Below are 14,030 nucleotides of genomic sequence, written 5' to 3' on the forward strand. Positions count from 1 at the left end.
GCGGCAAAGTGCCTTTACGTTCAGACAGGAAGCGCCGCTAAGCTTCCAGTCCAGCATGCACCTGGACGCCAACCTCTTGTGTCTTATAAAAAACTCTCCCTCTTTCCCTCCTTTCTTCCCTCCCTCTGTGCGCAGGGCTACAGGCCATGTGGAATTGATATTAGAGATTGTGATGCAGCAGGTCATCTCCGAGGGAACAGGGGGTTGGATGTATCGTGCAAGACGCCACGCTAGCGAAATCATACCTGTCTGAACAGAGGAGTCCCAACCACTGCCGCACTCTGTAGATTCAGCCTCTTCAACTGCTACCGAAAAAGAGAGAGAGAGTATTAGAGTGCTTGTGTAGCCAAATCGCACATTTTTGAGCACACAAACATGTACGGCATTCTTCTCAGAAGCGTGCCACATAAACAGCGGCCCATCATGAGTCTATGATGCGTTCAATCTGATTGTTGGATCCACATAAAAGGGATTTGTTGTGTGTAAGTGCTCTTTGTTTGTCTATGTGCTAATTTTGGAGGTGCAAAAACAGGTAACAGGAGGCAGTGAGATGAGAGGAGGAATGTGTGATAAAGGTTTTCCTGGGCATAGTCAAGGAAGGAAGCCCCACTGGCACACAAACAGGAAGCAGCAGTGTTCATGACACAATAAGAACTTGGACCCCCCCCACACACACACACACATTACCGGTCTCTACAAAACTCCTTGTAGCCTGGAAGCACTTTGGCACACAGTCTAGAATGGAAACACACACTTTAACTTTACAGCAACAAACAGTCTGTAATTTGCGTAACCCCTCCACACATTTGACGATAGAGGCATCAGTGCATGAAGGAATATGACAAATAATTTCTAACAGCACTTTATCAGCATGAATGAACTATTAAGTGTAGAAGTCTTCACACTCAGCGAACAATGTCCATGAAGAAGGAACAAAAAGCAGGAAAGATAAACATCAACGATGAGGTTCAAAAGAGGCTAAGACACTAATTAAGTTATCAAACTAATCACATGAAGATTTAGAGCGTTAATAAAGCCAAAAATGAAACTATTATTATTATTTACTCACCCTTATGTTGTTTTAAACCCTTGCAACTTTCTTTTTTCTGAGGAATATTGGAGGCGGCATTGGAGCGATTGTTCACGCTGCTCTTTTTCAATTCTATTAAAGTGAAGGCGGACTGGAGAGGTCAAGCCTTAAATAAAAAAGTTCAAATAATAAAATAAAATAAATAATAAAAAAACTAAAATGTTGATATAATGAGCTTCAGGAATATTTTAATGAATAAAAACTAGTTTTGTAATATTCCTCAATTAAAGCAAATGCATGGCTTTAGAAGACTTGGAATATAGCCTACTGTTGTTTGGATAATTTGTATTGTTTTTTTTGTTTGTTTTTTCTTTGCCATCTTCAAGCTCCAGTCTGCATATTATCATTTGTAAGTTGCTTTCCATTTCAGTGTCTGCTACATAAATGTGTAAAATCGTTTGTGGAAGAATGAAAGTCATACAAGTTAAGAGTGATATGACAGACATTTAATTTTTGTGTGAGCTGTTTCTTTAAATAGAGTTTTTATGTGAGAAAAGAATCAAAAGTGGGAACAAGAAAGACAGAGAGAGCCAGAGAAAGCACGAGAGAGAGACTGAATCTGCTCTGTGTAAAGGAAATTGTGGTTAGATATGCTCCCACTGGCATTGGGCATCACTGCAGTCTCACTAAACCCACTTCCTCTCAGGAAAAGACTCAGAGAAAGAGGGGAAAAAATGAGAGACAAAAGAAGAGAGAGAGAGAGAGAGAGAGAGAGAGAGAGAGAGAGAGAGAGAGAGAGAGAGGCAGGAACTGCACTATCCCTGACAGCCATACTGCATTCCTTCCACATTATCAGTTCCTTAATTACACACAGACTCTCTTTTTCTCTCAAATATGCACACACCACTGCAGAAAGTGCTGTCTGAGCCACCGTACACTGCTCTCGTCGAGGCTGCTCCCAGCAGGGTGGTCGGTGTGAACTTGACTCCCCTACCACCCTCCCTATTCCATATTCTACTCCCAAGCCAAGGCCAACAGGCCCCTGTTTTCCCTCTCAGAACTGCGGAATATCAGGACCGCAGACACTCCAGCCAGGAGTTCCAGAGAAAAGCCTGCCGTCGAGGCCCGAGGAGCCAAGCCAGGTCAGAATGACTGGCCTGTTACTGGACGCCAAGCGCTAGAGCCCAGAAACAACAGAAGGCCTTTGCTAACAGGACACTGAGGTCTTCTCTTCCACTCCTTTCAAAGTCAAGGGATACATACGTCACACCTCTCTTTCCCTTGCTCTTGTCCTTTGTTTCAAAGTCTCTCACATTTTCCACCTCCGTTACTCAATTTTGCAGTCTTAAATGACGTTTGCCTGGATTTTCGCATCTGTTTATTCTTGTTCCAGACTTGGAGGCAGTGCTGCTGGGTAGAACTGGAATGCATTTAATTCATAAACAGATTTCAAAAATCAAGTGCTTAGGTCATCCTCAAAATATGGTGACAAACATGTCCCTCGAGTTTTCTGTCATGAAGAAAGTCATCATTGTGTAACCTAAAATAAAAATAAAAACATTTTGAAATTATATTGTTTTGCATATGAAATAAATAATAATGGTAATAATCTATTATTATTATTAGCCAGGTACCTGAAAAAATACTTCTATCACTTTCTTTATAACTCTCTTTATTTTCCAAGGTTAAACATCAGTTTAAGTTCTGCAAACAGAGCTAAACAAAATAATATTTTAAATATTTTAAATATATTGAAGGGGGTGGATTCTGGAATCCACTTACTGTTCTATATTATATCAGTGGTGGGCCGTCAGGGCCAGCAAGGCCTTCAGAATCACTGACTAGAGCTTTAATATATATTTTTTATTTCCATTTAATACACAGTGATAAATGATTCCCAATAGTACATTCTCTTAATTCCATAGCTTTTCTCTTGGTTGCGCTGCTTCCAGTAGTGTATGTTTATGTTAGAGCTTTAATCCAATCATATTTCAGCCATCATGTGTTGCCAGGGTCAAAGAAATCTGCCTTGAGGCCTTCAGAACTACCCTGGAAATCCAGAGTTCTCGCGAGAGCACAAGTTGAATTTTCTCAGTGAGTTACTCTGGCATCGAGTAATGATGCTCATTAAATATGCCCTTGTGTGTATCCGAGCTGCACCAATCACATCGTGTTATCTGATATAGGCGGGCCAGAGGCGAGCTAAACAGATGACGACTGTGATGTGACGTCGAAGTCATTAGTAAACATTGCAAAATGGCTATGGATGAACACCAGTTGTTTGAAACGGCTTTGGCTGCTATAATGAATGAGTTAGACTTGGCTTTTTATCTAAAACAGGAACAGAAGACGGCACTCGAATCGTTCCTTTGCAAGAAGGACGTTTTTGCTGTTTTGCCGACCGGATACGGCAAAAGTCTAATCTACCAGTTAGCTTCGCTGGTAGCTAAGCGTATGGGGCTTGTTGTGATTGGTCGTAGTGTTATCCAATTGCGTGCAGCGAGATTTTCAAATGCATGCTTGGTGTCGCCCCTTGAGCTGGGCAATTTTCATTAGTCGATGCCAGACCATTAATCTTTCAGATTTAGGTCAGGATTTCCAGGCTACTTCAGAACATAGACTGTAAAAAAAGATGGACGACGACCCTTCATTCTCTTCCATTGGTGAAAACTGAAGCCCTAATATGGCGCTGACATCTTGCGCAGATTTGGGACCTGCTTCTGCGCAGTAGTGAGTGTGGGACCCAAGTCTGTGCAGTAGTGAGCAGGAAGTAAAGCCGCGATATCAAGGTCCCGCCCTCACTCTCGCAGAAACTGTTAGTACAGTTTACTGCAGAACAACTCATTATGTCAGTGTGAAATAAACAGTTATGGACATGTAGAAATTAAAGCTCAAGCTCCAATCTCCTCCCGAAAATCACCAAAAAGTCTGTTGGTGCCTAAGGGCGTTTTCACACCTGAAAGTCTGCACCGAACCAAAGTTCATGTTTTGATACATTTTATACATTCAGTAAGTTTTGGTTTGGTTTCACATTGCAATTATGTGAGCGCACTAAATAACTTTACATGACATACTTGCGTCCTGTCGTCATCATCTATGTGGGCTGCATCTTGACATTGATTGGTTTGTAAATGGACGTGCGTCTGACGTCAGCGTGGTCAATTCGGCGGGTAACTTTGACAAGAATGAATGAACAGACGCATATCGTTGCCACTATACTGTTATTATTACGCCATTACTACCTGCAGCACCAACTACACTCGAGGCTAGTTCATCTGGCGAATTTTAACGTCCTCGTTGTGCGAACATTTTATCGTCGCCAGCAGGAAAGGAGGAGAAGACTGCAAGCAATCCTGCGAGAACCACCGGAACTTCCTGTAAATGGTCTGAAAGTCCGAAACATACAGAAAATGCTTTCACACTAGAAACGAACCAAACCTTTGTTCAGTTTGATTCGGACCGAGACTACCTCTTTTCGTCTGACCAAATTTCGTCTGTTTGGTCCGGACCGTGGTCCGGAGGAGGTTTCACACCTGTAATTTTGATTCGGATCAAACTGAAAAGTCCGAAATCCGGACCAAACAAGGTAGGTGTGAAAGGGCCCTAAGTGACTACTTCGTTTAGAGACGCTGTCAATCACAGCTGTCAATCATTCATGACGTCACATTCCAATTTTTATAGCATCAAATAACTAACTAATTAAACGAACACTTAAATTTACATCAGCGTGAAAAAAACGACCTAAAATGACAGAAAACATCTTTGAAAATTTTTTATTTGAAGTGTAATATGATTGTTTAGTTTCCATCGCGTTCATTAGACTTCATGGGGAGGCGGGCTTTATGACCTATACTGGGACCAGCCACCGGGGGGCGATTGAGACACTTTGGCTTCACTTTTCAGGACTTGTGCGGCACGCTTGCTTCAGAATCGATAGTGCGGGCGCCTGTAGCTTAAATGAATGGCAATGAATGGCAATGGTAATCAGTCAGATTTAATCAGCCAATCAGATTTCGATTAGACTGTACTGGGGCCATCTAGCAGGCGTACAATAACGTCAGCATTTTCACGTCCTTTGATTGGATGGTCAGAGCACGTAGCCTACTTAATAGACCTAGAAGAAGTCAGAGCTAGCTAACTATATTAATACCATGGTCTGGATGAATACTCGATTCTGATTGGCTGCAGGGTGTCCATTCAAAAGTGATAGAGGACACCTAGTAAATAAACCGTCAGGCGTAACCAGGGAAACCAAGTTATTGTTTGTAAAAACTTTAGATTTCGATTGTAAAACTAATTAAAATATGAACTAATGTTTTAAAAATGTGTTATTTGGCAAGTGACCATGGTATAAGCGGGTTAATGCCCTTCGAGGTGTCCATTGTCAGGTATTAATGGACGACGGCGAGGCGTGAACCGTCCGACGCGCTTGTCGGGCATTAACCCTTACCTGTAGCGAACTGCATAAACTAAAATATATCCCTGAAGATTTAATAGTTTTTCAACCCACAAATTAATGTTTCTCTCCCTCCTCGACCCCCAGCAGTTTCAAACCTACCAGAAAAAAATCCCTTATTCAGCCTTATCCAGCTTAATGCAGAGTCACGGAACTCTATTCGATCTGTCCGGGTAAAAACAGAATTAACTGACTGTAATGTATGCCATGTCTGATTTTGAAGGCAAAAGTCCCGCTGATCTCATTGATTTCCTTCAAAAATCTGTGAGAGCATGGGGCAGCTGTACACATAGTCATGTTTTGCGGTGACTGTCCCTGTGTCCACTGCTTCTGTCGAGCGGACACTCTCAGCCCTAAAGCGAATTTAAATTTATGCGAGAAATACGACGGGACAGACTCGACTTTCAGCATTCGCCTTGGTAATATGATTCTCTTCTTAATTTTTGTTGTAAATTTATGATCGAAACTTTTTTTTTTTCAAACATTCATACTTTTGTAGAACAACGGACAAGGGAGGCTATGTTTCTGAACTTTTTAATCAGAACGCAAAACAACATGAACGCACCAGCCTAACTCGCTCGCTCGTTTCTCTCTGCACTGCCTTTTCCGAACTCACCGCATTAACCCTATAACTGGCAGTGCAAAATAAAACAGCAATTTCACAACAATTATAAAGAGTATGTGCGCTATTAAAAGCATTTTAAGAGGTGGGTTAATTCAGGTACGAAACCACTGAAGGCCTAGGTGTGAAATGCATCGCCCACCACTGATATATATATATATACAGCTCTTATTGTGGCTATGATTAGTATGAATCTACACAACACTGATATGCTCTCTCACTCCTCTCTGACCATCTCTTCCCTTCACTGCAGGATTGTATTTGTGAGTACGGTTCTTTCTCTGTTCACAGAATAAGTTTGTCTCCCGGCCTGAGCCGCTCCGATGCCGTGCTGTACTGTTTATCAGGGGAGATATCATGCTGCTTTTTCTAGTCAGATCTTGCTCTCTTGTTCTCCACTGTGTAGGGCTGGGCTACTCTCCCCCTGGCTTTATGGTATGTTCCCGGTAGTCTGTAAGATCCACTATGAGTGCTGCTAGTCATACAAAAAAAAACAAAAAAAACAACACACACACTTACAAACACACACAGAAAGCACAGTATCTCTCCAGAAATCCAGCCTACACTGCAGGTGTTAGGTACACTCAGACTCACACACTCAGAACAATTCTACCTTCCTTAAAAAAAGATCATTAGTGGTGCTTACTATTGCTCATACTCATGGTTATGAACTTATACAAACCCTTAACCTTGAGTATTAAAGGGTTTTTGCATCTCTATGGAAGAGAAGAAGATATTTTGAAAAACAGTTTTTGTCCATACATTGCGAGTCAATGGGGTTCCGTTTTGTTTTAGGCTCCTCTGACTATATCTTCAAAATATCTTCTTTTGTGTTCCACAGAATAAAGTCATAAAGGTTTGGAACAACATAAATAATATGATGAGACTGAGACTTTATTTTTTCTGCAGCTCCTTAACTTAATCAACTTATCATGCACCGTTTGTTGTAATTATTATTATTATTATTATTATTATTATTATTATTATTATTATTGGTAGTAGTAGTATTGGTAACACTTTACAATATTACTGGTAACATTTCCTAATACATTTTTAAGATCAAAAGTTGTATATATTAACATTAGTTAATGCACTCTGAATAATAACAATAATAACAATAACTAACATTAACAAAGGTTATTAAATGCTGTAAAAATAGTTCATGTTAGCTAATGCATTTATTAACGTAAACAAATGAGACCTTGTAAAGTATGACATTATAAATTAATAATAATAATTATTATTAATTTACATTTAATATTATTATAAATAAATAACTTATTTTGAAGAAGGGACCCACATTACAACTAGAGACCAGAATATCAGAGACATCAAGGTGGGCTCTTTTACGTTGTGTCTCCGTACTACCCGATCAACACCTGAGCAACCATCCAGAACACCCCATCTAGGAGCAACACCAGATTTCATAGTACTGAAAGCCAAGCATCACCTAAATCTCAGTCGTACCACGGTGAACACTTAAGACTGCTGGACCAGATGAGGGACGTCACGTTCCTGAAGACGAGTCTTCCCAACGGAGGAGGGAAAAACGCTAAATTACTCCCAATCAGAGCACCACTCATCCCCCATTTCCCGCTTCATTAGAGGAAGGATATTGGAGTGTAGTCAGGCAGAGAGAAAGAGCACGGGAGTGCGGAGGAGGAAGAGGGTTACGGTAGACAAATGCCCTACGTCTTCTCAAACACACACACACAGAGACAGCTCCTTTCAGCCCCAGGCTTCAGCACAACAGCACCACACACAGTTGAGCCCCGATCCCTGTCTAAAAACAAAGCTGCCGGCGGCACTGGCAGACCTCTGCCTCCTACACACTACTGCACTGCACTGGGCTCGAGCCAAGTAAGACATACTTACTTACTCTCTGTCTCACACACACAGAGAGAGTGAGCTACAACTCCAGACCCACTGTGAAGTCAATGGTCAGAAATATCAGTGAATGAGCACATATATGAAAGTGATTGCAGATGCTACAGAATATAAATTATCACTGTTATAAAAACCCAAACACATCAAGGTGTGGCTCGCGCTCAACTACAGGGATGGGCCGTACAGCTGCGGACCACTGGACTACAGATGGCCCTCAGTACACACTTCCAGTCCTGAGTGACTCAAACTCTCCAACCCTCCTAAAAAACAAGAATTAAACATAAAACCCAAGAGGATATTAAGACCTCACACTAGGATCCGCACAGCCAAACACAACCCTGCATGGAAAGAAACAAAAGAAGAGGGCGATTGGAAGAAGAACAGAAAAAAAGTCATTAGAAGGAGTTTTAAAAGCAGCATTCTATTAAAAGCCTCTTCCTGCTCTCCCTCATTAGCTGAGCATATTTATTTCTGTATATCTTGTCTTCATCCCCTGGCACACTGTGTGCGAAAAGCGCTGCTGTTGTGAACTGCGACGCGGCGGGGGGGCTTCAGCCATAGGAAGTGTGAGATGAAGGAGAATGTGGGATATAACGGGTGTCATGTGATTGTCAACCGTCCACTATCCACCAATCACCAACTTCCATAGACACAAAGTAGCGAATACTTCTACTAGTGCACTAGTTGTAGCGACAGACTGATATATACAAATTTTCTGGTAAAATCAACAGGGATGCACCAATACAATTAACACATGCTGTATAATTCATTCAGTACTTGAGAGAGAAGCAAGAGGTTTTTTTTTTTTTGTGTGTAAATACATATACAAATTTTATTTATAGAGCTGTACACACAATGCACAAATCTGTACATAAGTCTTCTGTTTCAGATGTATACTAAAACTATTATTATTGTTTATTCTATTTATTTATGTTCCCATTTAAAAGCCTGTTCTAATGTCATATATGTATGTATGTACCAAGAGCTCCTGTAAAAACCACAAACAATTCCTTGTGTGTTTGTGCACACTTGGCGAATAAAGCTCATTCTGATTCTGATTCTGATTCTGATATTACAATTTTGGCCAATACAGATAAGTCGATAGAAGTCGGTGATTTTAAAATTCTACACTATTTTGTCAAAATTAATAATGTACAGTATAAAACGTGGATAATAATTTTGAGGTTTGGTAACGATTACATTTAACTGTGTTTTTAAAGATTAACTTTATTTGAGCATTAGATGATGGCAAAGGTAATCTAAAAATAAAAATATTTTTATATTTTATATTTTATATAATAGCTTGCACAATTAAATACCCAATATCAAACAATAAATTAAAAACATCTCTAATATCAGTCGATAATATTACAAATATATAATGTGCATCCCTAAAAAAAAAAAGTTAATTGTGACTAAATATTGACAAATTAAGTCTTGAATGTTATGCATGTCTTATTTGCTAAAAATGTAAATGTATGCTACACTAACATTCAAAAGTTTGGGGTCAGTAGGATTTTTAATGTTCACCAAGGCCGCAGATATTGAATATTGAATATATTTAAGAGTCATTACTCCAGTCTTCAGTGTCACATGATCCTTCAGAAATCATTCTAATATGCTGATTTTCAGCTCAAGAAACATTTATTATTATTATCAAAGTTGAAAACAGTTGTACTGCTTAATATTTTAAAAAAAAGTTCAAAAGAACAGCATTTCATTTTTTATCATTTTGTAACATTATAGCCTATATGTCTTTACTGTCACTTTTGAATCAACTGAATGAATCCTGATTCTTGCTGAATTAAAGTATATATATATATTTTTTAAATCTTTTGAACAGTAATGTATACAGTAGTATTGTATTCCCAATATCGGTCTACCACTACGAACTAGTGCATAACTCATTTGTGCACTAGAGAAAGGAAAGCTCCACATTGCAGGCACTGACACTGCTTCCTTCCTCCAGAACAGCTCCTGCTTGTAAAAGCTTTATACAGTGGGGTGCACAATCTAATGATAACAGCATGTTTTAAATGTTACCTTGGATACTCTCAGTTTCCTTAACATGCTCGAGAGCTGCACAGGAGCTGGATGGAGAAGTAGAGATTGATGCTGTGCCTCCATTTCAAGATCCAAAATGGACACTGCTGACCAGAGCATTTGCATGCTTTTACACACTGTGACCTCTCAGGTCTGTACCTGTACATAAAACTGGACCTTATCATGCTATAAGGTGAGCAAAACTGGTAACATTTTTGGTTAAGCTGTCAATATATCATTGAATTATTATCTAGCCCACACTTTGTGTCCACTGGCACAGCCAACTGACAGAGAAAGCTTTTTCTAAAACTGAAAATAAAGATCAGAATTACAATAATGAACTAATATATATTTTTAAAACGTACAAATAAATAAATCTCCAACACTATCTGGTCAGCCTAAGTAAATAAAATAATATATGTAATATATGTAATCACATTCTGTCATTTTTATAAATAACTGTATATATGTGTGTGTATTAACCTCATAGATAAGAAGGGGTTAATATATAATCAGCATCCTGGGGAAATCTCCCCCTTTTTAGCACCATTGCAGGGGTGGACTGCTGTTTCTTTTTCCATTTAAACTATTATTTAAAAGAAGAAAGAAAGAGGAAAAAACACATTTCCCCCAAGGGCCATCTTCAAACTCCCTCACTACATCTCACTCACACACACACACAAATCCTTGACACAATTTATTTCTATATTATTGAAATTCCTCCTCAGTTAATTACTGCTGTGTTGGAGTGAGCATGCAGCGTTATTTGCATTTCTGGGTCCTGTTAAGCAATGTTAAACAGCACAGTCACCACACACACACACACACACACACACCCCCAGACAAATATATCTGAGTGTAGCTGACGGCAACACAGTGATCAGCGTAGCAGAGCGGAGAATAGGACGAGGGTAGAGATCAAACAAGCGCGTCGTAACAACATGGCAAACACAACGCTCGCATTTAGCCGCCAAAATGCTTGCCAGCCGGTGGGAGAATGACACAGCCTTTAATTGTTTTCAAAATGAGCACTTTAAATTAACAATGGGCGAAGCTTATCTACCAAAATAACAAGGGTATGGGGAAATCACAATAAGTATGCACAAATGAACATACGTGTTTCTATCTGAACTTGTAAAAGGTCTGGCTTGTCTAATATCTGTGTCACTATTATCACCAAATGGAACTAAAAAAAATAAAATTAAATAAAAAGACTATTTTCAAACAGGTTTCCAAATCAGGTCTGCCATTGTTCGACCAAAGAGATAATCCTGCCCCAAACTCGCGCCACTGGTTGAGCCAGACTTGCTGGTTGTGATTCTCAAACAAACAGCAATGTTTTGATAGCGCTACAGAGACATAATGTTTATACTTTTCAGAGGAAAAAACCACAGTGTTTTGAGGCATATGCACAATGGTGAAGCTCAAATTTCACAAAAATAATATTTGAAAAAGGGACTTTTTTTTTTTTACTTTAGGATAGGCCTATGTAATTACTTCTGTTTAAATCACAACATTAAAAGTTACAGTAGTGTCAGATCTTCCATATTGTGACACATCCGAGTGAAACGGATTATTGAAAAAAAATTGCAGCGTGGTTATTTGTTTCTATCCATTGGTTGTTGATTTGAAGGAGGCAGATCTGAATGCGAGCTTGCAGTCAATTGTAAGAAAGGGAAAAATTTTAAGTGGACAAAATGATTGGAAAAGTCTGGCATACGTCACCAAGAAAGAAGTCTGTCGTTTAAGTGAAAGATCAACTTGATAAGATGCCATGTGGAAAATAGATTTTGAAATTCCATTTCATGCAGAAAGTGAATAAAAACACTTATTGGGGCATTGTTGTTGGTCACAACAAGAGTTCAAATCTAGCTCACAATATATTTCCTGATTCCTGATCAAAAATTCTTTTAAAAAAAAGAAAAAGAACAAACCGGCAATTGTTGCTACAGCAGTTTATATAACGTAGTGCTATACAGAAAGAAAGCAGGTGTGGATAGCTGTCCGCGAAAGGCTCGACAAGCATGAAACTCGCCTTTAAGTCCCCCCCCGGACATAACCAAGGCGAGAAAAATGGGAAACTAGGGGTGAATCCTGTTAGCATCTGTTTATATAACCCTTGTCGTTGTGACTGGCAGGATTACCAGAACACACTGCTCCTGAACCGGAGAGGAATTCCGTCAGGATCCGCTGCGTTATCAAATCAGGGATGCGTTTCACCGCAAGTGAGAGATTCCGACAACGAGGAAACGCAGCGCATACAAAGAACGAGATCGCATCTCTTAACCCAGTGAGAAGAAACACACTCGCCCTCGGACATGATGCTGCGAGGGCCCTTAACGAGCACACACGCATATGCGGACCCTCACACGCGCACGCCGGCCCCCTGCTTCTCCCAGTAAGGGCCTCACACACTGCAGGTAAAGCTTCAAAAGATCGGCATCCCACTGCAGCGCCATGCCAGAAAAGAGAGGGGAGGGAAGAATATGGAGAAGAAGAAGAAGAAAAAGGAAAACAAAAAGAGAGATTGTTATTTAAACAGTCGTGCTAGTAGGGCTTGTATGAATATAAATTTTGAGAGAGACAAAAAGACTAATAGATGGGCGGAGGGAGGGCGAGAATATTATGCAGACGCACCTCAAATGACATTACAATGAAAAGCTCTTGTGGACCACTGTTGGTATGTGTGTTTGACATGGAGAGAAAGATAGAAAGAGAGAGAGATGGAAGGGAAGTGAGTGAGCGAGCGCTCAGAGGGAGTCTCACCTGGGCCCGGCTCTGCTGCAGCCGTCTGCAGGAGATTCAGCTGCAGAATACCTAATGCGTGTGTGGAGGGGCGTGCCGTACAGCCCTGTTACTGGCCCCGGGCCATTCTGTATGATTAAGTCTTCTACACTTAAGGGATAAAGCCTTGCTCTCCTTCTCTCCCACTGGAAGCCATTAGCAGCCCCCCATTTGCAGCTCAGTGTGTGTGTATGTGTGTGCGCCCTGTGCATGTTTGAGCCTATGCATTTGAATGGGTTCATACCCCTGTGTCTTTGTGCTCCTGCCTTGTTTGTGTACGAGTGAGTGTGCTGCTTCCTGAGCAAAGCTTGTGTGATTTTGTCAGTACAAAACAGCTTCACGACACCCTGGGATTAGTGTCCAGCGGCGAGCTGTTTGGGCCCAGAGTGCACTGCGGTCCGGCCCCCTCATTAGAATGGGCCCACGCAGGGCCAATGGCTGCGGACGCAACATCACGGATCACGATTGGGGTCCTGTTGCCTGTCTCTAAGACCCGCTCCTGATGGAATCGGGAGACCGGGCCCCAGATTGTCGCACACACACACACGCTTGCACTGGATTAATCATGTTGGAGTCCACAGCTCGGAGGGAGGGGTGTTTGATCTCCTCCTGTCCAACATGTGGCACAAACATCTTCACAAAAAACATGTACAGAGTAGTGGTGAATTCTGGGATGTTGCCATGTATGATGGATGGATGGATGGATGGATGGATGGATGGATGGATGGATGGATGGATGGATGGATGGATGGATGGATGGATGGATGGATGGATGGATGGATGGATGGATGGATGGATGGATGGATGGATGGATGGATGGATGGATGGATGGATGGATGGATGGATGGATGGATGGATGATTCCCCAAAATTAGCGAAAATAAAACTGTAGATTCCACCTGGGTCTACTGAATCCCAACCCGAGTCAATAGGACCCCTTCAACCATTGAACCCAGCGTTAAAAAAGCATAAGGCTAGGCAATCAACATTTAATAAAGGAAATCAGAGGCATCCCGTAAGTCCTGCAGTAGGGCTGATTTAATGGCCGCTATGTGTGGCTTCACATCGCCCGTGTTCTCCGGGACAGAGAAAAACACATTATAAATGAAGAGATCCAGCATGCTGTCCATCACTGCCATGTTTCTGGGTTAATGACGCCTTAACGGTCATCCTATCCTGATGCACAGTCTCGCCATGAAGGAGAGAGGA

General features: G+C 40.9%; 1 protein-coding gene across 6 annotated transcripts in view; it reads right to left on the reverse strand.

Moving 5' to 3' along the window:
* znf423 (zinc finger protein 423) overlaps nt 1-14,030 on the reverse strand; it is a 156,352-nt gene that overhangs the window by 125,694 nt on the left and 16,628 nt on the right. For 4 of the 6 annotated variants that reach the window (XM_084125089.1, XM_084125090.1, XM_084125088.1 and 1 more), the window contains exon 2: nt 246-305. In XM_084125089.1, coding sequence (XP_083981215.1) covers nt 246-305 — 60 coding nt within the window. The remainder of the gene's footprint in view (nt 1-245; nt 306-14,030) is intronic. The other 2 variants (XM_084125091.1, XM_084125087.1) reach the window with 1 other exon arrangement.

The sequence above is a fragment of the Abramis brama genome, assembly GCF_963993115.1.
Source record: "Abramis brama genome assembly, chromosome: 9".
NCBI lineage: Eukaryota > Metazoa > Chordata > Actinopteri > Cypriniformes > Leuciscidae > Abramis > Abramis brama.